The 26951-nt window shown below is 49.1% G+C and overlaps 1 protein-coding gene across 5 annotated transcripts in view; it reads right to left on the bottom strand.

Moving 5' to 3' along the window:
* LOC139234158 (uncharacterized) overlaps nt 1-26951 on the bottom strand; it is a 63830-nt gene that overhangs the window by 8229 nt on the left and 28650 nt on the right. For 2 of the 5 annotated variants that reach the window (XM_070865157.1, XM_070865160.1), the window contains exons 1-3: nt 8251-8395; nt 937-1329; nt 76-552 (exon numbers count right to left, since the gene is read on the bottom strand). The exons of 1 other annotated variant lie outside the window; for it this stretch is intronic. In XM_070865157.1, coding sequence (XP_070721258.1) covers nt 76-552; nt 937-1329; nt 8251-8305 — 925 coding nt within the window. In that variant the 5' untranslated portion in view covers nt 8306-8395. Of the gene's footprint in view, nt 1-75; nt 553-936; nt 1330-3987; nt 4163-8250; nt 8396-26951 lie in introns of those variants that run through there. 2 more of the 5 variants (XM_070865158.1, XM_070865161.1) reach the window with 2 other exon arrangements.

Genomic DNA, 26951 nt, shown 5'->3' with positions numbered 1-26951 from the left:
AATGGACCTGGAATCTCACACCTTGAATTATTGATATTAAATGGTTCACATTATGTTTTAGATTGCATCACTTACTTTGAGTATTTGTACAAGTTATGCTGCTGCTCTCTGAGGATATTCCAGATGTTGAGGTGGGAGTGTCTGAAGTTTCTGCACTGGGCTCTGTCACAAGGGAGATGTTTGCTGCAATCTTCCAGACAGGTTTCCCTGAATCCTGACTGTGTACAGCACAGAGATACCTCCCAGTGTCCACCAGGCCCGCTGAGTGAATAGTAAGGTTGTGAGACTGGCGGCTAACCAAAGGATTGTGTGAGCTTTGGGTAGAGATTCTTTGTGATGACTCTCTATCCACACAGCAACGTGTGTTAGAATGTGCAGCATGATCCTCAGTGTGAACAGAGTGCAGACACTTGTTGACGTTTCCAGATCTGAACCAAAACAGAGTGAAGGGGAGTGGTTTTATATTCTCAAACTGGCAGGGTAAAGTCACATTCTCTCCCTCTGACACTGTCAGCGACAAATTTTCTTTAATCAAAAATATATCAGTTGAATCTATAAACAACATTGAAAAGAATATTTGTTAATATAATAATCTCCAATGTGATACTTAGTCGAAGGATTTCCTAATGTCCATGTACACTGCATCCACCGCATTCCCCCACCTACCATGTCTCTTACCTCCTGGACAGTTTGAAACCCGTGCCAGCTACTTCTCACTATTACTCTTTATCTACACACAAGGTAATTTCATCTTAATGAAGGCAATGACAGCTATCTGCCCGAAAACCTCTTCTAATATCTCCCCAACGTCTCTCTAATATCTCCTCTAATATCTCGCCTAATACCTTACCTTAAATTACCCCTAATGTTCCCACAACAATCCCTCCCCCAATACCTGCCCCGATCCCTCCCGCGATATTGCCCCAGTGCACCTACCATCCTGGGTTATCACAAAGAACAAGTCGTGGTTTTCACATCCCGGCTGTGACAGTGTGAGCCAGGACGGACACTCCAATGCCCCTCCTTCTGTGGAATCTTGAGCCATGCAGGTAAACACCATCGAGTTAATCGTCTTCACAGCGAATGTCAGAGACTCCGTTTCATGGTCATTTAATTTGCATTTTGTACACTCTGGCTCACTGTGTCCTTTTTTCCCCTGAGGACCGATATTTTCATAACATGGCTTTTCGTTCTTACATTTTATTTTACCCATTTCTGACCCGGGATCACTGGAGTTGCACAAGGTTACTTTATTCCCAGCACCGGTGGGCACGTTGCATTGCAGAGTGGTGACATCTCCTGGTCTTAGGAAGAAGAGATAAGTGGATCCTGCGGGGAAAGGGCAGAATGGGATAGAGATAGAGACAGGAAAGCTCATTAAACAGTCAACGTGAAACAAAGCCTCTCACAGGAAATTATGCTCTGCACAATGGCTTGGTAATAGGCCAGTTTATTGTTCCTTTCATAGAATTCTTTGCCACAGTCTGTAAATTAGCGTATCCACTTGATGTCAATTTACAGCTTCCAAATTGTTTCATTAACGCTTGTTGACAATGTGTATGGTTTGAATGACACTGATCAGCAAGACTAGCCTTATCAAAACGATGTAACTATTTGTACTGTACTTTTTTTGACAGACAGGCGTCTGTCAAGCCCCGCCCCCCATGACTATACTGCACTTTTTTGACTGACAGGTGACAAGCCCCGCCCCTGTCAAGCTCTGCCCCCTCCCCGCCTAAATCATTCCATCCATGTGGTGCCGTGACGCAGGACCTGAGGCACCGAACCCGCCCACCCTCCCTCCGACCAGCGTGGGCCCGAGAGCAGCTGGCGGGGGGCGATAGCGAGAGGCAGAGTGAGACTGGGGGGGTGGTGGTGAGAGGGGCTGGGGGGAGCGGGAAAGTGAGCGAGACTGGGAGGAGAGAGAAATTGAGGGAAGAGAGAGAGAGAGAGAGATTGGGGGTAGAGAGAGAGAGACTGTGGGGAGAGAGAGCAGTTGTGGGGAGAGACATGATTGGAAGGAAGACAGATCATGTTCTTCCAACCCCCTACAAGGGACATCGTTGGAGTGAATGATATCCAGAAGTCACCACACTGTCACTATTCACTTCACAGCCAATAAACCTGTTACCAATCCGTACACAATCCCTGCCCCATCTATGGTGTGGGAGGATGGGGCGGAAGGGGGTGGATGTACTTGCGCTGGGACAAGGCACTTTGGCTGGGGGAGGCATGCACTTGGACTAGGGTAAGGCACTTCGGCTGGGGGAGGCATGCACTTGGACTAGGGTAAGACCCTTCGGCTGGGGGAGGGATGTACTTGGACTGGGGCAAGGTACTTTGGTTGGCCCTTGCTATCTTCTTTGGAGCTCTGACCTCTGTCACTTCAGGAAGTCAAAGTGGATCGAGTTACAATTTGCAAAGTCAGTGAGACCTTGGGATAGGTGGTTCCAGTTACACATTCCTGTGAAACTTCAGGGTGTGGCTTATTCTCCAAGGGGACCAATCAGAAACAAAAGGTGGAACATGTTGGCCATTTTTGCAGTACAAATAAGCGCATCCTTATCAAAATTAACAACAATATCCTGTGTGTTTACAACCATAGTGTATTATCCTTCCTTATCTTCCTCAACAGCTTAAAGGCCCTTGACACAGTGAACCTTCTCCAATGGTTCTCCAATGGCCCACCTTTGTGGCACTGCTGTTAAATACATCCACTCCTATCTTTCTCACATCCTCAGGAATTGTTCTCCTCCCGTGTGCAATGGTCGCCCCATGTCCACCCAAGGCTCCATCCTTGGTCCTCTCCTATATTCCACATATACATGCTATTTCTCAGGAACATTATCAAGGAGTCAGCTTCCATACGTAGCCAAGTCGATACCTCACTTCACCTCTCCATCAATGTCCTCAGTGCTGTACTGTCCGATTTCTTAGCTGGCATCAGGTTCGAGACAGACCAGGCCTTTCCCCAGAAAAAGCAAAGCCATTCCCTTCAGCTCCACTATACCTATTTGACCCTGAGCTGTACCTCAAACCCACATCTAGCCCTCCACCAGATGTCATGACTCACCTCCCAAAGATTGCTGCTTCCATTCCTATCTCATTCTCAGTGCCACTAGAACTCTCCTCCACAATTTCATCTCCATGAACATGGATATCTACAATCCTTTCTTCATCGGTTTCATCCTGTCCCGTATGGCATCCTACTCACCAACCCCTCCTGTCCTCACTGACCTCCCCCTAAGGCATTGAGTTAAAAACTGCTCTTTACCCTCCTAGGACGCTTCCTCAAGGCAATGTCCTGGGCCCAACCATCTTCAACTGCTTCATCAATGACCCTCCCTCCATCATAAGGTCAGAAGTGTGAATGTTCGCTGATGATTGCACAGTGTTCAGCTCCATTCACAACAAGTCCCAGGCAATGACAATCTCCAACAAGAAAGGGTCTAACCATTTCCTGACATTCAACGGCATTACATCATCAAATCCTCCACCATCAACATCTGAGGGAGGGATGGTCAGGGGTCATCATCGGTCAAAAATAAAACTGGACCAGCTACATAAATACTGTGGTCAGAGGCTGGGTATTCTGCGGTGAGTGTCTCACCTCCTGACTCCCCAAACTCTCTCCATCACCTACAAGGCACAAGTCAGGAGTGTGATGGAATACTCTCTGTTAGCGCGAATGAAATCCTGGAAGAATCACTCGTCACTTTGAGTCGGTTCCATCATCAAAACGGTTTTTATTACGTCGGCGGGGAGAAAACCTCTGGGTTACTCCAGGCACTACTCACTGCTGAACAAAGAAATTCATCAGTATTTATATGTTTTATACCAGTTCATTACAATTACGCAGCCTATGTCGGCTGGACACAATCCAATCATAAGGATTATAGATTACAAATCGATTCCTCTGGGCCAATAGAATTGGTCCCCCAGACACCAGGGGCCTGCATGATCATCTCATGTTTAGCTGGAACTTACTCATGCCCTCGTGATATTCTTCAGACCTCCTTATCTTTATTGTCCTTGGGTTCTGTGCCTAACCTCCTTATCTTAACACAGTTACAGGAATCCCTTTGTTCAATATTCTGCTAGGACATCTTGTCTGAGGTTTGTTGATTCGGGACATCTGCTGAGCTCTCCCTTTCCAGTGTTCCTGTACAAGGAAATGCAGTGTCATCAGCTACCCAGAAAGTTAGTCAAACTGGTTAGCTGAATTCCCCTCGGGCTTTGCGGAATCCCGGGCAGCCATTTTATATCTGGCTACAATTTTACACATACATACATATATTCAGCAGGTGCCTTTGCCTTGAAAGCGCCCTACAACACTCTCCACTTGCCTGGGTGAGTGCAGCTGCGACAACACTCAAGAAACTCCACACCATCCAGGATAAACAGGATCACATTTTGGCACCCCATCCACCACCTTCAGCATTCACTCCCTCCACCACCAGCGCAACATGGCTGCAGTGTGTACCATCTACAAGATGCTCTGCAGTAACTTGCCAAGACTTCTTCGACAGCACCTCCTAAACCCACGACTTCTACCACATAGAAGAACGAGGGCAGCAGACGCTTGGGAGCATGATCACCTACAAGTTCTCCAAGTGACACACCATCCTGACTTGTAAGTATAATGCTGTTCCTTCATCGTCGCTGGATGAAAATCCTGAAACTCCCTCGCTACCAGCATTGTGGAAAGTGTTCACCACACGGACTTAACGGTTCAAGAGGAAGGGTCACTACCACCTTCTCAAGGAAAACTAGAGACTAAATGCTGACATTTCCAGTGACGACCACATCCAAGGTTTAAAAAAATAAATACCAATCCTTCCATGGCCTCATCTGACTTTGGCCTCCTCTGTGGCCCACTGCATTGATTTAAGAAACCTTAACCTTCACCACTTGCTCAGCCCTCAGCCTTTATGCCCCACACTCTGCTATTCTCTCCCTTAACCCCTCACCCTCCACCTTGGCACATCTTTGGCATCTGCAAAAGGTTCTTTAAAACTTACCTCTCCAACCGAGCCTTTTGCCACTTCCACTCACTCTTCTCCTACCTCGAGCTCACGTCCTTCCCCGCACTTCCACATTTGCAAAACACCACAAGGCCCTGCCCCACTTTAAGCGCTCTCTATGAGTTCCAGTTCTTGTTGTCATGATGTCAACTGTGGTTCAGTGGGTAGCACTGTCGCTTCTGATGTCAGAAGGTTGTGGGTTCAAGTCCCACTCCAGAGACTTGAGCACAAAATCTAGGCCGACCACCCAGTGCAGTGCTGAGGGAGTGCTATACTGTCAGAGGTGTGTTTTTTTTACATGAGACTTTACTGTTTGTGGGACCTAGCTGTGTGAAAATGGGCTGTCGCATTTTCTACATATCAACAGAGATTGCACTTCAGAAGTACTTCATTGGCTTTAAATAGCTTTGGGACATTGTGAGGTTGTAGAAGGTGCTATAGAAATGCAAGACTTTCTTTTTTTCTTGTAATGAACAGATTTCTGATCAGCACATCTAGATTGTCAGAACGATAATTTCTGCTTGCATTGTGTTCAGAAGCTCATTTCCTGCTGGTTAAGATGATAAGCTGCGATGGAGAAGTTAGCAGAGCTCTGATTGGTTGGGTATCATGGAGCGGCTGATAGGGATTTGTGTTTACAACTTGAGCATCTGATACACGCAATCCCCCCCTGTAATGGCCCTGACAGACTGCACCTAGAAACTCTCCACTCACTGACCCAGATGTGTCTATACTATAGATCATTATTGCACCAGAGCTCGAACAAACACCAAACCACATCTCCGTCAGACTCGGTTGTAACTCAGACATCAGCCATGTTTAGACTGAGGATAGAAACACAGAAACATAGAAAATAAGTGCAGGAGTAGGTCATTCAACCTCAGTACCCCACTCCTGCCTTCTCTCTATACGTCCTGATCCCTTTAGCCGCAATGGCCACATCTAACTCCCTTTTGAATATAACCAACGAACTGGACTCAACAACTTTCTGTGGTAGAGAATTCCATACATTCACAATTCTCTGGGTGAAAAAGATTCTCCTCATCTCAGTCCTAGATGGCTTACCCCTAATCCTTAGACTGTGACCCCTGGTTCTGGACTTCCCCAACATCGGGAACATTCTTCCTGCATTTAACCTGTCCAATCCCGTCAGAATTTTATATGCTTCCATGAGATCCCCTCTCATTCTTCTAAATTCCAGTGAATATAAGCCTAGTCGATCCAGTCTTTCTTCATATGCCAGTCCTGCTATCCCGGGAATCAGTCTGGTGAACCTTCGCTGCACTCCCTCAATAGCAAGAATGTCCTTCCTCAGATTAGGAGACCAAAACTGCACATAATACTCAAGGTGTGGTCTCACTAAGGCCCTGTACAACTGCAGCAAGACCTCCCTGCTCCTATACTCAAATCCTCTCGCTATGAAGGCCAACATGCCATTTGCTTTCTTTACTGTCTGCTGAACCTGCATGCCTACTTTCATTGACTGATGTACCATGACACTCAGGTCTCGTTGCACCTCCCCTTTTACTAATCTGTCACCATTTAGATAATAATCTGCCTTCCTGTTTTTGCCACCAAAGTGCATAACCTCACACTTATCCACGGTATACTGCATCTGCCATGCATTTGCCCACTCACCTAACCTGTCCAAGTCACCCTGCAGCCTCTTAGCATCCTCCTCACAGCTCACACTGTGTCATCTGCAAACTTGGAGATATTACATTCAATTCCTTCGTCCAAATCATTAATATATATTGTAAATAGCTGGGGTCCCAGCACGAACCTTGCGGTACCTCACTAGTCATTGCCTGCCATTCTGAAAAGTACCCGTTTATTCCCACTCTTTGATCCTGGCTGCCAACCAGTTCTCTATCCACGTTAATACATTACCCCAATCCCATGTGCCTTAATTTTGCACACTAATCTCTTGTGTGGGACCTTGTCAAAAGCCTTTTGAAAGTCCAAATACACCACATCCACTGGTTCTCCCTTGTCCACTCTACTAGTTACATCCTCAAAAAATTCTAGAAGATTTGTCAAGCATGATTTCCCTTTCATAAATCCATGCTGATTTGGACCGATCGGGGAGACGTCAATTATCATTTCAGGAACAGAGTCTGCCTGCAGACTGCTCATATTACACGGAATCTGTTTCTACCCACCCCACTCCTAAAATTTCACAGAGTCAGGTTAGAAATGCTCCATTACACAGTCTGGATAGAGTCACCATCCCCCACCCCTTACACAGTCTGGATAGACAGTCTCGATTGGGAACCCTCCCACCCCCTCCAATCACAGTGTCGGTTCCCATTTCCTTACAGAACAATCGCGGAATGGACGGTCTGTAATGTACAGAAAGCTCTGAGCTGCTCCATTTTGCCAGTGGTGTTGATTTCGAGCCCTGGTCCGAGTGGTGTCGTGGGCCCCGCCCAGTGTGGTCTCCACCCTTTAATGGTGTGAGGCTCGGCTGAGTCATCAAATATAATTGTTACTTCAGAGTTCCCAATGATCGAGTCTGAGCACAAAATCTTACACAGAATTACATGGAATGTTCGGCACAGAAACAGGCCATTCGGCCCAACTGCTCCATGCCGCATTTATGCTCTGCACGGACTTCCCACCCCCTCTCTCCATTAAAGCCCATCAGCAAATCCTTCTAACTCTTCTAAATCTTCCACTATTTCATTCTTAGAGTGAGATATGGTTCTGCAGTAAGGGAAATTGGGATAGGATCAGCAGTGTTCTTGTATTTCATCCCTGCACTGTTTTAAGACAGGAGTTGAACCAAAGACGTTTGCAGCACAGAAGGAGGCAATTGGGCCCATCGTGCCAGTGCTGGCTCTTTGCCAGAGCAAACCCATTGCCTCGCTCTCTCCACAGCCCCAAATCTTCCTCTGCTTCAAATGTTTTCCAGTTTTCCTTCAAAAGATGAAAATGTCTCTGCGTCAACCACTGCCTGTGGCAAAACAAACCTCTGTGTAAAAAATGTTCTCCTAATCTGTCTCCTCACTCTCTTAGTGCCAATTTTAAACTGACCACCCATGATTAAACCGTGTTAAAATGCCTCAGCAACAACTGTCATATGAGTACATTAAACATCCGCGTGAAAGCAGCACTGATGGCAATCGATATCCTTCAATCCTTATATTTCCGCGTTCAGGTACAGATAGAAACTGATATTTCCAGATAAACATGTTGAGGATTAGTTGAAAGTATGGATCCTTACCTACAACATGTTGGAACAGAAGGAAAAGACCCACAAACAGAGCACCAAGCGCCATTTCACATTCCTAGCTCGTTCAGAAGCTGGGTGCCTCTTTCACCATCACATTCTGGTCAGTGAGAGAAACAGAGAAGTGATGAAAGAGGAAATCTTCTTCCTCTTTTAACAACTCAACCACACTAAAAACGACTTGTATTTATATAACACCTTTTATTGTGTTCCTAACACAGATGAGGCTTCACACAGGGAGGTTAAAGTGACCTCAGTCTTTAATCAGACACTCCAGAGTGAGGAACAGGCCTTCGGGGCCGGCTTATAGACAGTGGGTGTGTGTTGTGGGCTCGAAAAAGGTGGTGTCTGCTGTGGGTTGTTCAGGGCAGCCTGTGAACCGCAGCCTCGTTTGGTCCAGGTGCTTTCTGAAAATTTGTCCATTGTCTAGTTTTACTACAAACACCCTAGTCCCTTCTTTAGCTATCACCGTGCCCGCGATCCACTTGGGACCATGTCCATAGTTTCGCTCATACAGAGGGTCATTCAGATCAATTTCCCGTGACACAGTGGCGCGACCATCGTTTAATATTTGTTGCTGCCGTCTGCTCTCTACCTGATCATGCAGGTTGAGCTGAACCAGCGAGAGTCTGGTTTTAAGTGTCCTTTTCATGAGTAGCTCAATCGGGGGCACCCCTGTGAACGAGTGGGGTCTCGTGCAGTAGCTGAGCACTGCTCGGGACAGGCGGGTTTGGAGTGAGTCTTCTGTGACTCGTTTAAGGCTCTGTTTGATGGTTTGTACTGCCCGCACTGCCTGCCCACTGCAGGCTGGTTTAAACAGGGTGACATGTTTGATCCCATTGCGGTTCATGAATTCTTTAAATTTGGCACTGGTGAAACATGGCCCGTTGTTACTGACCAATATGTCAGGCAGGCCGTGGGTGGCAAACATGGCCCTCAGGCTTTCAATGGTGGCGGTGGCGGTGCTTCTCGACATTATTTCACATTCAATCCATTTTGAAAAAGCATCCACCACCACCAGGAACATTTTACTGAGAAACGGGCCCGCATAGTTGACATGGATCCTCGACCATGGTCTGGAGGGCCAGGACCACAAACTTAGTGGTGCCTCTCTGGGTGCGTTGCTCAACTGAGCACACACGCTGCATTGCCGTACACAGGACTCTAAGTCAGAGTCGATACCGGGCCACCACATGTGGGATCTGGCTATCGCTTTCATCATTACTATACCCAGATGTGTGCTGTGGAGATCTGAGATGAACGTCTCCCTGCCCTTTTTTGGTAGCACTACGCGGTTACCCCACAACAGCCAGTCTGCCTGAATGGACAGCTCGTCCTTTCGCCACTGGAATGGCTTGATTGGCTCTTGCATTTCAACGGGGATGCTGGCCCAGCTCCCATGCAGTACACAGTTTTTTACTAGGGACAGGAGAGAATATTGGCTGGTCCAAGTCCTAATCTGGCGGGCTGTGACAGGTGATTTATCATTTATCAAACGCTTCCATGACCATCAACAAACCTGCGGGCTGCGCCACCATCAACAAGTTTGCAGGCTGCGCCATTTCCACCCCCGTGGTGGGCAATGGTAGCCGACTGAGAGCATCCGCACAGTTCTCGCTGCCTGGCCTGTGGCAGATGGTATAGTTATACGCTGATAGCACGAGGGCCCATATTTGTATGCGGGCTGAGGCATTAGTATTTATCCCCTTGTTTTCAGCGAACAGGGATATGAGGGGCTTGTGATCGGTTTCCAGCTCAAATTTGAGGCCAAACAGGTACTGAAGCATTTTCTTTACTCCGAACGCACACGCTAATGCCTCTTTCTCAATCATGCTGTAGGCCCTCTCGGCCTTAGACAAGCTCCTGGAAGCATAGGCGACAGGTTGCAACTTCCCCGCAACGTTAGCTTGTTGTAATACACACCCAACTCCGTACGACGACGCGTCACATGCTAGCACAAGTCTTTGACACGGGTTATACAATACAAGCAGCTTGTTGGAGCATAAAATGTTTCTGGCTTTCTCAAAAGCAATTACTTGGTTTTTTCCCCATACCCAGTTCTCACCTTTGCGCAATAACACATGTAGGGGCTCTAAAAGAGTGCTTAACCCCGGTAGGAAGTTACCAAAATAGTTGAGGAGTCCCAGGAACGACCGCAGCTCCATGACGTTCTGTGGCCTGTGCGCGTTCCTGATAGCCTCTGTCTTGGCATCTGTGGGCAGAATGCCGTCCGCCGTGATCTTTCTCCCCAAAAATTCCACTTCTGTTGCCATGAAGACGCATTTCGACCTCTTCAGCCGCAGCACTATGCGATCCAGTCGCTGGAGGACCTCCTCCAGGTTTTGTAGGTGCTTGGCGGTGTCCCAACCCGTGACCAATATGTCGTCCTGAAAGACCACCGTCTATGGTACCAACTTGGGTCGGCTCTCCATGTTTCTCTGGAAAATCACTGCAGCCAACCAAATTCCAAACGGGCATCTGTTGTCGATGAACAGTCCCTTGTGAGTGTTGATGCAGATGAGGCCCTTCGAAGACTCCTCCAGCTCCTGCGTCATGTATGCTGAAGTCAGATTGAGCTTGGTGAACGTCTTGCCTCCTGCCAGTGTCGCAAATAAGTCGTCTTCCTTAGGTAGCGGGTATTGGTCCTGTAGCGAGAAACGATTAATAGTTACTTTATAATCGCCACAAATCCTGACCGTGCCATCACTTTTGAGTACTGGAACAATCGGGCTGGCCCACTCGCTGAATTCCACTGGGGAGATGATGCCCTCGCGTTGCAGCCTGTCCAGCTCGATTTCCACTCTCTCCCTCATCATGTGAGGTACCGCTCGCGCCTTGTGGTGAATGGGTCCTGCCTCTGGGACCAAATGGATCCGCACCTTCGCCCCGGAAAAGTTTCCAATGCCTGGCTGAAAAAAGGAAGGAAATTTGTTAAGAACCTGGGTACATGAGGCCTCATTGACATGTGATAGCGCTCGGATATCATTCCAGTTCCAGCGGATTTTGCCCAGCTAGCTCCTTCCAAGCAGTGTGGGGCCATCGCCCGGGACAATCCAGAGTGGCAGTGCGTGCACCGTGCCCTCGTAGGTGACCTTGACCATGGCGCTGCCCAGGACAGTGATAAGCTCTTTGGTGTACGTTCTCAGTTTCATGTAGATGGGGCTCAGGGCTGGTCTGAATGCTTTGTTGCACCACAGTCTCTGAAACATCTTTTTGCTCACGATAGATTGGCTAGCGCCAGTGTCCAGTTCCATGGCTACAGGTAAGGCATTCAATTTTACGTTTAGCATTATAGGTGGACATTTTGTTGAAAATGTGTGCACCCCGTGTACTTCAGCACCTGCCTCCTCTCTCTGAGGCTCGAAATTGCTTTGACCCACCATGGACTGATCTTCCTCTGCCACATGGTGGTTAGCAGGTTTTGCAGAGCTTGCAAGCTCATTGGAGGTGCCCCATTGTTCCATAGCTCTTGCAAACATACCCTTTGAAGTGGCATGAATAGGCTGAATGGAAGCCACCACAACGCCAACAAGGTGTGAATTGCCTTGCATTCATCCTTTGTTGGGGACTCTGAGTCATCTGGGTCACCTGAGGCCTGCTGGCAGTTGCAGACTCGTGGGTTCTGCCCTGTACATTTCTGCTCGCAAACACAGTTGCAGTTAATTTATGAACATTGCTAGCACTTGTGTACTGAGAGATATGTTTGGTGTTATCACTGGTGGACATAAACGCCTGTGCTATCGCAATGGCCTTACTGAGGGTCGGTGTCTGTACAGTCAAAAGTTTTCATAGGATGGTCTCGTGGCCAATGCCCAGTACAAAAAGGTCTCTGAGCATTTGCTCCAGGTAGCCATCAAACTCACATTGTCCTGCAAGTTGCCTTAGCTTGGCGACGTAGCTCGCCACTTCCTGACCTTCAGATCGCTGGCACGTGTAGAACCGATACCTCGCCATCAGCACACTCTCGCTCGAGTTAAGATGCTCCCGAACCAGTGTATACAACTCCTCATACGACTTATCTGTGGGTTTCACCAGAGCCAGAAGATTCCTCATGAGGCTGTAGGTCGGTGCCCCGCAGACCATGAGGAGGACCGCTCTCCTTTTTGCAGCGCTTCCTTCTCCGTCCAGCTCGTTGGCTACAAAGTACTGGTCTAGCCGTTCGACATAGGCTTCCCAGTCCTCACCCTCCGAGAACTTCTCCAGGATGCCCACAGTTTGTTGCATCTTTGCGTTGGATTCGTATTCTCGTCGCCAGTTCTTATGTTCCTAACACAGATGAGGCTGCACACAGGGAGGTTAAAGTAACAGTGACCTCAGTCTCTAATCACACACTCCAGAGTGAGGAACAAGCCTTAGGGGCCGGCTTATATAGAGTGTTCTCAAGCGATGCTGGGATGGTGGAACATGGGAGTGCATGCTTTACAGATACACAACACCTTTCATGTAGAAAAATGTCAGAAGGCGCTTCACAGGAGTGTTACAAACAACATTTGACACCAGGCCACATAAGGAGATATTAGGGCAGATGACCAAAAGCTTGGTGAAAGAGATAGGTTTTGAGGAGCATCTTGAAGCAGGAAAGAGAGCTGGAGAGGCGGAGAGGTTGATGGAGAGAATTCCTGAGTTTTGGGTCTTGGCAGCTGAGCGATTGAAGTGGGGAATGCTCAAGAGGCTAGAATTAGAGGACCGCAGATATCTTGGGGGTTATGGGGCTGGAGGAGATTACAGAGATAGGAGGGGGCGAGGCCATTGAGGGATTTGAAAACAAGGATGAGAATTTTTTAATCGAGGCTTTGCTTAACCGGGAGCCAATGTAGGTCAGGTTGATGGGTGAACGGGACATGGTGCAAGTTAGGAAATGGGCAGTAGACTTATGGATGACTCAGATGATATGTGTGCACTGATGTTGTATTAATGAGCCTGGGGACAGTGGTTGGGCTGTTCGTTCAACTCTCCAGTCACAGAAGGGACTGGGGAAGTGAGAGGCTCTGAAATACAATGTGTACTCTATGAGCATGCCTCTGTGCAGCACAGTGATAGTGAGTACACACTTGGCAGTCGTGTCATAAGAACATAAGAAATAGAAGCAGGAGTCGGCCATTTGTCCCCTCGAGCCTGCTCCGCCATTTAATAAGATCATGGCTGATCTGATCATGGACTCAGCTCCACTTCCCTGCCCGTTCCCCAAAACCCTTTACTCCCTTATCGCTCAAAAATCTGTCTATCTGCGCCTTAAATATATTCAATGACCTAGCCTCCACAGCTGTCTGGGGCAGAGAGTTACTTAGATTTACAACCCTCATCTCAGTTTTAAATGGGCGGCCGCTTATTCTAAGACTATGTTCCCTAGTTTTAGTTTCCCCTATGAGTGGAAATATCCTCTCTGCATCCACCTTGTCGAGCCCCCTCATTATCCTATAAGTTTCAATAAGAAATAGCAGCGAACCCGGGGACTGGGAGAAATTTAGAACTCAGCAGAGGAGGACAAAGGGTTTGATTAGGGCAGGGAAAATGGAGTACGAGAAGAAGCTTGCAGGGAACATTAAGGCGGATTGCAAAAGTTTCTATAGATATCTAAAGAGAAAAAGGTTAGCAAAGACAAACGTAGGTCCCCTGCAGTCAGAATCAGGGGAAGTCATAACGGGGAACAAAGAAATGGCAGACCAATTGAACAATTACTTTGGTTCGGTATTCACTAAGGAGGACACAAACAACCTTGCGGATATAAAAGGGGTCAGAGGGTCTGGTAAGGAGGAGGAACTGAGGGAAATCTTTATTAGTCGGGAAATTGTGTTGGGGAAATTGATGGGATTGAAGGCCGATAAATCCCCAGGGCCTGATGGACTGCATCCCAGAGTACTTAAGGAGGTGGCCTTGGAAATAGCGGATGCATTGACAATCATTTTCCAACATTCCATTGGCTCTGGATCAGTTCCTATCGAGTGGAGGGTAGCCAATGTAACCCCACTTTTTAAAAAAGGAGGGAGAGAGAAAACAGGGAATTATAGACCGGTCAGCCTGACCTCAGTAGTGGGTAAAATGATGGAATCAATTATTAAGGATGTCATAGCAGCGCATTTGGAAAGAGGTGACATGATAGGTCCAAGTCAGCATGGATTTGTGAAAGGGAAATCATGCTTGACAAATCTTCTTGAATTTTTTGAGGATGTTTCCAGTAGAGTGGACAAGGGAGAACCAGTTGATGTGGTATATTTGGACTTTCAGAAGGCTTTTGACAAGGTCCCACACAAGAGATTAATGTGCAAAGTTAAAGCACATGGGATTAGGGGTAGTGTGCATACGTGGATTGAGAACTGGTTGTCAGACAGGAAGCAAAGAGTAGGAGTAAATGGGTACTTTTCAGAATGGCAGGCAGTGACTAGTGGGGTACCGCAAGGTTCTGTGTTGGGGCCCCAGCTGTTTACATTGTACATTAATGATTTAGATGAGGGGATTAAATGTAGTATCTCCAAATTTGTGGATGACACTATGTTGGGTAGCAGTGTGAGCTGCGAGGAGGATGCTATGAGGCTGCAGAGCGACTTGGATAGGTTAGGTGAGTGGGCAAATGCATGGCAGATGAAGTATAATGTGGATAAATGTGAGGTTATCCACTTTGGTGGTAAAAACAGAGAGACAGACTATTATCTGAATGGTGACAGATTAGGAAAAGGGGCGGTGCAACGAGACCTGGGTGTCATGGTACATAAGTCATTGAAGGTTGGCATGCAGGTACAGCAGGCGGTTAAGAAAGCAAATGGCATGTTGGCCTTCATAGTGAGGGAATTTGAGTACAGGGGCAGGGAGGTGCTGCTACAGTTGTACAGGGCCTTGGTGAGGCCACACCTGGAGTATTGTGTACAGTTTTGGTCTCCTAACTTGAGGAAGGACATTCTGCTATTGAGGGAGTGCAGGAAAGATTCACCAGACTGATTCCCGGGATGGTGGGACTGACCTATCAAGAAAGAGTGGATCAACTGGGCTTGTATTCACTGGAGTTCAGAAGAATGAGAGGGGACCTCATAGAATCGTTTAAAATTCTGACGGGTTTAAACAAGTTAGATGCAGGAAGAATGTTCCCAATGTTGGGGAAGTCCAGAACCAGGGGTCACAGTCTAAGGATAAGGGGTAAGCCATTTAGGACCGAGATGAGGAGAAACTTCTTCACCCAGAGAGTGGTGAACCTGTGGAATTGTCTACCACAGAAAGCTGTTGAGGCCAATTCACTAAATATATTCAAAAGGGAGTTAGATGAAATCCTTACTACTAGGGGGATCAAGGGGTATGGTGAGAAAGCAGGAAGGGGGTACTGAAGTTGCATGTTCAGCCATGAACTCATTGAATGGCGGTGCAGGCTAGAAGAGCCGAATGGCTTACTCCTGCACCTATTTTCTATGTTTCTATGTAAGATCACCTCTCATTGTTCTGAACTCCAGTGAGTATTGGCCCAACCTACTCAACCTATCTTCATAAGTCAACCCCCTCATCTCCGGAATCAACCTAGTGAACCTTTTCATATTCCACTGTCCACTTAGATCAACATCCAGTGCAGGAAAAATAGTGAAACATAGAAGGAGGCTTTACATTAACCCACCCACCGGGAAAGTGATGGGATCGAGCGCTACAATGGTTTTACAACTCACCCAATTTTACCCTCCATTGAAATCTGTGGAGAGTAATCTTGGGCAGGGTGTAAATATGGCATTACACCATAGGAGCACCCCCACCCCCCACCCCACTCTCCTGCCCCCGGCGAGTTAGCCTAAAATTACACTTAGCCTCTCACCATACATGAAGCATTTGTTCTGTAATATAAGTGAAAGCTCTAGTTTCTGAAACCATGGAAACAAAATACTCCTTTTTGTGGGTACTCGGGTCCCCTCCCTCACCATTGTTTCCGGTACATTGATGACTGTACCGGTGCTGTTTCTTGTTCTCTCCCTGAACTAGAAAATGTCATTTACTTTGCATCCAATTTTTACCCTTTCTTCACCTTCACATGGTCCATCTCCGACTCTTCCCTTACCCTCCTTGACTTCTCTGTCTCCATTTCTGGAGATGGGCTATTGACAAACATTCACAATAAGCCCACTGACTCCCACAGCTACCTGGACTACACCTCCTCCCACCCCACATCCTGTAAAGGCTCCATTCCATTCTCCCAGTTTCTTCGTTTCTGTCATATATTCAACCATCATTGTAATCCATGTATAAACTGACCTAAGTTGTACACTGTGAGAACAATGACCACTAGGTGGTGAACTTGTGAGAGACACTCCTAACCTGGACTTTCAGGTATAAAAGGGGAAGCTCCACCCACCTTCATCACTTGAGTGCTAGTGAATAAAGGTTACTGGTCACAGAGTGACCTTCTCTCAAGCATGGTCCTCGTGTGCATTTATACTGTATAGTAAGGACGTATCATTGGCGACGAGAAACTGGGATTTAAACCACGTGAGCATAGCCACTAGCAGCACAGACAAGAGGTACTGTGTTGGTGATGATTGGGACGATTTTATTGAGAGACTACAGCAAAGTTTCGTCACTAAGGAATGGTTGGGACAGGAGTCGGCCGACAAACGCAGGGCTCAACTCCTGACGGTTTGTGGATCCAGGACGTATTGCCTGATGAAGGATCTTCTAGCGCCAGAGAAGCCAGCGGACAAGACGTTTGAAGAGCTCAGTAAGTTAATCGGGGAACACCTTCAACTGGCGAGCAGCATGCACATGGCGAGACACCGGTTTTACATGCACCGGCGGTGAGAAGGGCAAAGCGTTCCAGACTTTGTGGCAGATCTCCGGCGACTGGCGAGCCGATGTAAGTTCCCTGATACATGCAGAGTGGAGATGCTGCGAGACTTTTTTATTGAGTGCATCGGGCACGCTGGGGTTTTCAGGAAACTGATTGAAACCAAAGACCTCACCCTGGAAACAGCGGCCTTGATGGCCCAGACTTTTATCTCAGGGGAGGAAGAAACCAGAATGATGTTTGACAAAAATCTGGGCTCAAATGCAGCAAATGGACAGGGAGTCAACATTGTTAAAGCGGCACACAGTTCTCCAGGCAGACAAGGGCAATCGGACATGCCCCAACATGTAGTCGAACCCAGAGGGGGAATTCATCAGAGACAATGGCTAGCTGAACGGCGATTCACGCCATCGCAAGGGACAATGCGGCCAGTAATGGGGTCATCAACACCTGTTAATGGTGTGCTTAAGTACAGTTACAGACACAGTCAGAGACGATGGACTGGTAATGGACCTTTTGTTTTCAACAACGGCTCATGTTGGAGGTGTGGAGGCACACACCCAGCCAGAAATTGCAACGTCAGCGGTCACTTGGCCCGTATGTGCAGGAAGCCTGCAGCCAGATTGATGTACGAGGAGGACGGGCCCGATGTAAGCCCTACGAGGCCAAATGAACACTGGGGGAAATCGCTGGAAGCTGAAGCTCAGCGAGTTCATGTGGCGCACATATACAGTTCATACACCAGGACTCCACGATAATGATGAAAGTGCTCCTCAATGGCATCCCAGTATTAATGGAGCTAGACACAGGGGCCAGCCAGTCCCTGATGAGTATCAAACAGTTCGAAAAGTTGTGGGCGTCCAAGGCTAGGATGCCAAAATTATCGCCGATTGACACACAGCTACAGACATACACAAAGGAGATCATTCCGGTGCTAGGCAGTGCCACGGTAGTTGTGACCCACAAAGATTCGGAGAACAGGTTGCCATTCTGGATTGTCCCGAGGGACAGTCCCGCACTACTGGGGAGGAGTTAGCTTGCTGTCATTAACTGGAAATGGGGGATGTCAATGCAATTTCTTCTGTGGAGTGAGTATCATTCTCACAGGTCCTGGACAAATTTGACTCATTATTTCAACCCGGCATTGGCACTTTCATGGGGATCAAGTTAGTGATTCACATAAACCCGGATGCCAGGCCAGTACACCACAAGGCCAGAGCGGTGCTGTACGTGATGCGGGAAAAGATAGAAGGTGAATTGGACCGCCTGCTGAGGGAAGGCATCATCTCACCAGTCGAATTCAGTGACTGGGCGAGCCCGATTATGCCGGTGCTCAAGGCGGATGGGTCGATCAGGATATGTGGTGATTACAAGGCCACCATCAATCGGGTGTCACTCCAAGACCAGTACCCGCTACCGAGAGCGGAGGACCTCTTTGCGACGCTACCCAGTGGCAAACTTTTTTCAAAATTGGACCTGACCTCAGCTTACATGACCCAGGAGCTGGCGAGTGAGTCGAAGAAGCTGACCACCATCATGACACACAAGGGATTGTTTGAGTACAGCAGATGACCATTCGGGATTTGTTCAGCCGCCGCGATCTATCAACGAAATATGGAAAGGCTCCTCAAGTCGATTCCAGGGACCGTGGTTTTTCAAGACGACATCCTCATCACGGGTCGCGATACTGAAGAACACCTCCGCAACCTGGAGGAGGTGCTACGCTGACTGGACCGGGTAGGGCTACGACTGAAAAAGGCGAAGTGCGTCTTCCTAGCTCCAGAGGTAGAATTCCTGGGGATGAGAGTAGCAGCAGATGGGATCAGACCTACTGCGTCCAAGACAGAAGCAATCCAGAGAGCACCCAGACCCCGTAACAAGACGGAGCTGCGTTCGTTTCTGGGGCTCCTGAACTATTTTGGTAACTTTATTCCCAAATTGAGCACGCTGTTAGAGCCAATACACGTGCTCGTACGCAAAGGTCGCGAATGGATCTGGGGGGACAGCCAGGAAAGGGCTTTTGATAGAGCACGCAATTTGTTATGCTCCAACAATCTGTTAACGCTATATGACTCATGTAAGAAACTTGTTTTAACGTGCGATGCGTCGTCCAACGGGGTCGGGTGTGTGTTGCAGCATGTTAATGCCAAGGGTCAGTTACAGCCGGTAGCTTATGCCTCCAGGAGTCTGTCCCAGGCAGAAAGGGGCTACGGGATGGTAGAAAAGGAGGCACATGCATGTGTATACACAGTAAAGAAAATGCACCAGTACCTGTTTGGCAGGAAATTTGAGCTGGAGACTGATCACAAACCCCTAAGGTCCCTTTTGGCCGACAACAAGGCCATAAATGCAAACGCATCGGCCCGCATACAGATGTGGGCACTCACGTTAGCCACCTATGACTATACAATTCGGCACAGAACGGGCACTGAAAACTGTGCCGATGCACTCAGCGGGCTCCCACTAGCCACTACTGAGGGGGCTACCGAGCAGGCTGCTGAGATGATCATGGCTGTTGAAGCTTTCGAAAGTGAAGGCTCACCAGTGACAGCCCGTCAGATTAAGGTCTGGACAAATAGAGACCCGCTACTGTCTTTAGTCAAGAAATGTGTCCTGAATGGGAACTGGGCAGCCACGTACGGGGCATGCCCTGAGGAGTTTAAACCATTTCACAGGCGCAGGGATGAACTCTCGATTCAGGCCGATTGCCTACTATGGGGAAGCCTTGTCGTCATGCCCCAGATGGGCAGAGATGTGTTCATCAGAGAACTCCACAATGAGCACCCGGGCATTGTCATGATGAAGGCAATTGATGAAGGTCACACGTTTGGTGGCCAGGGATAGATGCAGACCTGGAACTTTGTGTTCGCAGGTGCAATACGTGTGCCCAGCTGGGCAATGCGCCCAGGGAAGCCCCCCTTAGCCCCTTGTCCTGGCCCGCCAAGCCATGGTCACGCATCCATGTGGACTATGCATTTCTTTTCATGGGAAAAATGTTTTTGGTTGTAGTAGACGCCTACTCCAAATCGATCAAGTGTGACATTTTAAATTCAAGCACATCCTCTGCCACGGTAGAAAGTCTATGGGCAATGTTCGCTACCGATGGTCTACCAGATGTCTTGGTCAGTGACAATGGCCCGTGCTTCACAAGTACTGAATTCCAGGACTTCATGGCAGGCAATGGAATTAACCATGTCAGAACGGCACCGTTCAAGTCGGCCTCTAATGGGCAGGCGTAATGAGCAGTGCAGATAATCAAACAGGGGATGCTCAGAATCCAAGGGAGTTCCCTACAAAGCCGCTTATCATGCCTCCTGTTTGCCTACAGACCCCGACCACACTCGCTCACAGGGGTTCCACCCGCAGAGCTGCTAATGAAAAGGACGCTCAAAACCAGGTTATCCCTTATACACCCCACAATGAAAGAAATTGTCGAGAGCAGGCGTCAGTCACAATGTGACTACCATGACAGGAATGCGAGGGCGCTAGATATCGATGTCCATGACCCTGTCTTTGTCCTCAACTACGCTGCAGGGCCCAAATGGCTTGCAGGCATTGTGAATGCCAAAGAGGGGAATAGGATTCTGATAGTTAAACTTACCAATGGACAAATCTGCCGCAAACATGTAGATCAAACAAAAAGGAGGTTCAGCAACCCCATAGAAGTAGCAGAGGAAGAACACGATGTCGAGTTCACTCCACCACAGGTGACCGAACACCGGAACCAAGTGGAGGAGAGCCCAGTCACTGTGGGCAGTCCGGACAGGCCTGAGGCACCGCAAACAGCAGACACTCAGGCCAGCGCCCAACAACCGGAGCCCCAACTCAGGCACTCTACAAGGGAGCGTAAACCACCAGAGAGACTCAACCTGTGATCCCAATAAGACTTTCGGGGGGGAGGTGATGTTATGTATTCAACCATCATTGTAACCCATGTATAAACTGACCTTAGTTGTACACTGTGAGAACAATGACCACGAGGTCGTGAACTTGTGAGAGACACTCCGAGCCTGGACTTTCAGGTATAAAAGGGGAAGCTCCACCCACCTTCATCACTTGAGTGCTCGTGAATAAAGGTTACTGGTCACAGAGTGACTTTCTCTCAAGCATGGGCCTCGTGTGGTTTTCTAGACCAATATGTCGAGGAACCAACTAGGGGGGAGGCCATCTTAGACTGGGTGTTGTATAATGAGAGAGGATTAATTAGCAATCTTGTTGTGCGAGGCCCCTTGATGAAGAGTGACCATAATATGGTGGAATTCTGCATTAGGATGGAGAATGAAACAGTTAATTCAGAGACCATGGTCCAGAACTTAAAGAAGGGTAACTTTGAAGGTATGAGGCGTGAATTGGCTAGGATAGATTGGCGAATGATACTTAGGGGGTTGACTGTGGATGGGCAATGGCAGACATTTAGAGACCCAATGGATGAACTACAACAATTGTACATCCCTGTCTGGCATAAAAATAAAAAAGGGAAGGTGGCTCAACCGTGGCTATCAAGGGAAATCAGGGATAGTATTAAAGCCAAGGAAGTGGCATACAAATTGGCCAGAAATAGCAGCGAACCCGGAGACTGGGAGAAATTTAGAACTCAGCAGAGGAGGACAAAGGGTTTGATTAGGGCAGGGAAAATTGAGTACGAGAAGAAGCTTGTAGGGAACATTAAGACGGATTGCAAAAGTTTCTGTCGATATGTAAAGAGAAAAAGGTTAGTTAAGACAAACGTAGGTCCCCTGCAGTCAGAATCAGGGGAAGTCATAACGGGGAACAAAGAAATGGCGGACCAATTGAACAAGTACTTTGGTTCAGTATTCACTGAGGAGGACACTAACAACCTTCCGGATATAAAACGGGTCAGAAGGTCTCGTAAGGGGGAGGAACTGAGGGAAATCCTTATTAGTCGGGAAATTGTGTTGGGGAAATTGATGGGATTGAAGGCCGATAAATCCCCAGGAGTATTTAAGGAGGTGGCCTTGGAAATAGCGGATGCATTGACAATCATTTTCCAACATTTCATTGACTCTGGATCAGTTCCTATCGAGTGGAGGGTAGCCAATGTAACCCCACTTTTTAAAAAAGGAGGGAGAGAGAAAACAGGGAATTATAGACCGGTCAGCCTGACATCGGTAGTGGGTAAAATGATGGAATCAATTATTAAGGATGTCATAGCAGCGCATTTGGAAAGAGGTGACATGATAGGTCCAAGTCAGCATGGATTTGTGAAAGGGAAATCATGCTTGACAAATCTTCTGGAATTTTTTGAGGATGTTTCCAGTAGAGTGGACAAGGGAGAACCAGTTGATGTGGTATATTTGGACTTTCAGAAGGCTTTCGACAAGGTCCCACACAAGAGATTAATGTGCAAAGTTAAAGCACATGGGATTGGGGGTAGTGTGCTGACATGGATTGAGAACTGGTTGTCAGACAGGAAGCAAAGAGTAGGAGTAAATGGGTACTTTTCAGAATGGCAGGCGGTGACTAGTGGGGTACCGCAAGGTTCTGTGCTGGGGCCCCAGCTGTTTACATTGTACATTAATGATTTGGACGAGGGGATTAAATGTAGTATCTCCAAATTTGCTGATGACACTAAGTTGGGTGGCATTGTGAGCTGTGAAGAGGATGCTATGAGGCTGCAGAGCGACTTGGATAGGTTAGGTGAGTGGGCAAATGCATGGCAGATGAAGTATAATGTGGATAAATGTGAGGTTATTCACTTTGGTGGTAAAAACAGAGAGACAGACTATTATCTGAATGGTGACAGATTAGGAAAAGGGGAGGTGCAATGAGACCTGGGTGTCATGATACATCAGTCATTGAAGGTTGGCATGCAGGTACAGCAGGCGGTTAAGAAAGCAAATGGCATGTTGGCCTTCATAGCGAGGGGACTTGAGTACAGGGGCAGGGAGGTGTTGCTACAGTTGTACAGGGCCTTGGTGAGGCCACACCTGGAGTATTGTGTACAGTTTTGGTCTCCTAACTTGAGGAAGGACATTCTTGCTTTTGAGGGAATGCAGCGAAGGTTCACCAGACTGATTCCCGGGATGGCGGGACTGACCTATCAAGAAAGACTGGATCAACTGGGCTTGTATTCACTGGAGTTCAGAAGAATGAGAGGGGACCTCATAGAAACGTTTAAAATTCTGATGGGTTTAGACAGGTTCGATGCAGGAAGAATGTTCCCAATGTTGGGGAAGTCCAGAACAGGGGTCACAGTCTGAGGATAAGGGGTAAGCCATTTAGGACCGAAATGAGGAGAAACTTCTTCACCCAGAGAGTGGTGAACCTGTGGAATTCTCTACCACAGAAGGTTGTTGAGGCCAATTCACTAAATATATTCAAAAAGGAGTTAGTTGAAGTCCTTACTACTAGGTGGATCAAGGGGTATGGTGAGAAAGTAGGAATGGGGTACTGAAGTTGCATGTTCAGCCATGAACTCATTGAATGGCGGTGCAGGCTAGAAGAGCCGAATGGCCTACTCCTGCACCTATTTTCTATGTTTCTATTTCTATGTGTGCATTTATACTGTATAGTAAGGACGTATTACTTTCCGTCACATCTGTTCTGAAGACGTCACCTTTGACACTATTGCCTCTGACATGTCTTCCTTTTTCCTCAACAGAAGATTCCCCTCCACTGTAGTTACCATGGCTCTCAACCGTGTCCGTTCTATTTCTCGCTCTTCTGCCCTCACCCCTTCCCCTCCCTCTCAGAACCATGACAGGGTTCCCCTTGTCCTCACCTTTCATCCCACGAGCCTCCATGTTTAATGGATCATCCTCGACCACCTCCAGCGTGATCCCACCACCAATCACATCTTCCCCTCCCCTCCCCTCTCAGCATTCCGAAGGGACTGCTCCCTCCGGGACATACTGGTCCACTCCTCAATCACCCCCAGCACGCTGCCCCTTCCCACAACATCTTCCCCTACAAGCGCAGGAGATGCAACACCTGCCCTTTTACCTCCTCCCTTCCCACAGTCCAGGGCCCTAAATACTCCTTCCAGGTGAAACAGCGATTTACCTGTACTGCTTGCAATTTAGTATACTGTGTTCGCTACTCATGATGTGGTCTCCTCTACATTGGAGAGACCAAGCGTAGATTGGGTGACCGCTTTGCAGAACATCTCCGTTCAGTCCGTAAGTGTGACCCTGAGCTTCCGGTCACCTGTCACTTTAATTCTTCTCTCCACTCCCACTCTGACCTCTCCGCCCTCGGCCTCCTACACTGTTCCAATGAAGCTCAACGCAAGCTCGAGGAACAGCACCTCATCTTTCGTTTTGGCACTTTACAGCCTTCTGGACTCAAACTCTGCTCATATTTTATTCCCTTTTTTTAAGGACGTGCTTATTTGTACTGCAAAAATGGCCACCATACTCCACTCTTTGTCTATGATTGGTCTCCTTGGAGATTAAGCCACACCCTGAAGTTTCACAGGAATGTGTAACTGGAACGGCCCATCCCAAGCTCTCACTGACTTTGCAAATTCTAACTCAATCCATTTTGTCTTCCTGAAGCAACAGAGGACAGAGCTCCCCAGAAGACAGCAAATGCCAGCCAAAGTGTCTTACCCCAGTTCAAGTACATCCCCCCTCCAGCCCAAGTGCCTTATCCCAGTCCAAGTGCATCCTTCCCCCGCCTCGCCACCCCCCCATAGATGGGGCATTGTGTAAGAATTAACAGGTTTATTGGGTATGAAATGAATAGTGACTTCTGGATATCATCCACGGCAACGATGTCCCTTGTAGGTGGTTGCAAGAATGTGATCTGTCTTGCCTGAGTTCCCTCCCATTACTCCCATCCGCCCCACCCCCACCCATGTCTCTCCCCCCCACCCATGTCTCTCCCCACCCCCAGCCTCTCTCTCGCTCTCTCTATCCTCCCTGCCTCTCTCTCTCTGCCCTCAGCCTCTCTCTCTCTGTCCCCCCCGCAGCCTCTCAGTCCCCCCCACCAGCCTCTCTCTCCCTCCTAGTCTCTCTCTCTCTCTCCCCCCTGCCTCTCTCTCTCTCTCTCTCCCCCCTTGCCTCTCTCTCTCCCCCCCGCCAGTCTCGCTCTCTCGCTCTCCTACCCCCAGCCTCTCTCTCTCTCTCGCTCCCAGCCTCGCTCTGTCCACCCAGCCTCTCTCTCTCCACCCAGCCTCTCTCTCCTCCTCGTCTCTCTCTCTCTCTCTCTCTCTCCCTCCTAGTCTCTCTCTCTCTCTCTCTCTCCCTCCAGCCAATAACTCGCTCTCTCTCCCCCACCCCCCAGCCTCTCTCTCTCTCTCCTCCCAGCCTCTCTCTCACTCTCTCCCCCCCAGCCTCTCTCTCTCTCCCCCCCAGCCTCTCTCTCTCTCTCTCGCTCCCAGCCTCGCTCTGTCCACCCAGCCTCTCTCTCTCCACCCAGCCTCTCTCTCCTCCTCGTCTCTCTCTCTCTCTCTCTCTCTCTCTCTCTCTCCCTCCTAGTCTCTCGCTCTCTCTCTCTCCCCCTCCAGCCAATAACTCGCTCTCTCTCCCCCACCCCCCAGCCTCTCTCTCTCTCTCCTCCCAGCCTCTCTCTCACTCTCTCCCCCCCAGCCTCTCTCTCTCTCCCCCCCAGCCTCTCTCTCGCTCTCTCTACCCCAAGCCTCTCTCACTCTCTCCCAGCCTCTCTCTCTCTCCAAAGCCTCTCTCTCTCTCTCTCTCCTCCAGCCTCTCTCACTCTCCCCCAGCCCCTCTATCTCTCTCCCCCAGACTCTTTCTCTCCCCCGCAGCCTCTCTCTCTCTCCCAAGCCTCTCTCACTCTCCCCCAGCCTCTCTCTCTCTCCCAAACCTCTCTCTCTCCCCCAGCCCCTCTATCTCTCTCCCCCAGACTCTTTCTCTCCCCCGCAGCCTCTCTCTCTCTCCCAAGCCTCTCTCACTCTCCCCCAGCCTCTCTCTCTCTCCCAAGCCTCTCTCTCTCCCCCCCAGCCTCTCTCTCTCTCCCAAACCTCTCTCTCTCTCCTCCAGCCTCTCACACTCTCTCCCAGCCCCTCTATCTCTCTTCCCCAGCCTCTCTCTCCCCCATCTCTCTCTTTCTCTCCCCCAACATCTCTCTCTCCCCCCCAGCGTCTCTCTCTCTCTTCCCCAGCCCCCCTCTCTCTCTCCCCCCAGCCTCTCTCGCTCTCTCCCCCCAGCCTCTCTCGCTCTCTCCCCGCAGCCCCTCTCGCTCTCTCCCCCCAGCCTCTCTCTCACCGCAGCCTCTCTCTCTCTCCCCCAGCCTCTCTCGCTCTCTCCCCCAGCCTCTCTCGCTATCTCCCCCCAGCCTCTCTCGCTCTCCCCCCCCAGCCCCTCGCTCTCTCCCCCCAGCCTCTCTCTCACCGCAGCCTCTCTCTCTCTCTCTCCCTCCAGCCTCTCTCTCTCTCTGCAGACTCTCTCTCTCTCTCCCCAGACTCTCTTTCCCCCAGCCTCTGTCTCTCTCTCTCTCCCCCAGCCTCTCTCTCTCTCTCCCCCAGCCTCAGTCTCTCTCACCTAGCCTCTCTCTCTATCTCTCTCTGCAGACTCTCTCTCTCTCCCCAGGATCTCTCTCCCCCAGCTTCTCTCTCTCTCTCTCTCCCCCAGCCTCTCTCTCTCTCCTAGCCTCTCTCTCTCCCCCCAGCCGCTCTCTCTCTCTCTCCCCCCCAGCCTCTCTCTCTCTCCCAAGCCTCTCTCTCTCTCCTCCAGCCTCTTTCACTCTCCCCCAGCCTCTCGATCTCTCACGCGCCCAGCCTCTCTCACCCAAGCCTCTCTCTCTCCACCAGCATCTCTCTCTCCCCCCCAGTGTCTCTCTCTCTCTCTCTTCCCCAGCCTCTCTCACTCCCCCCCCCAGCCCCTCTCGCTCTCTCCCCCAGCCTCTCTCGCTCTCTCCCCCCAGCCTCTCTCTCACTGCAGCCTCTCTCTCTCTCTCTCTCTCCCTCCCTCCAGCCTCTCTCTCTCTCTGCAGACTCTCTCGCTCCCCAGACTCTCTCTCTCCC

The sequence above is a fragment of the Pristiophorus japonicus genome, chromosome 21 (assembly GCF_044704955.1).
Source record: "Pristiophorus japonicus isolate sPriJap1 chromosome 21, sPriJap1.hap1, whole genome shotgun sequence".
In the NCBI taxonomy this organism is placed as follows: Eukaryota; Metazoa; Chordata; class Chondrichthyes; family Pristiophoridae; genus Pristiophorus; species Pristiophorus japonicus.
Note: the sequence above shows the minus strand (reverse complement) of the source record. Positions and strands in the feature narration are given on the sequence as shown.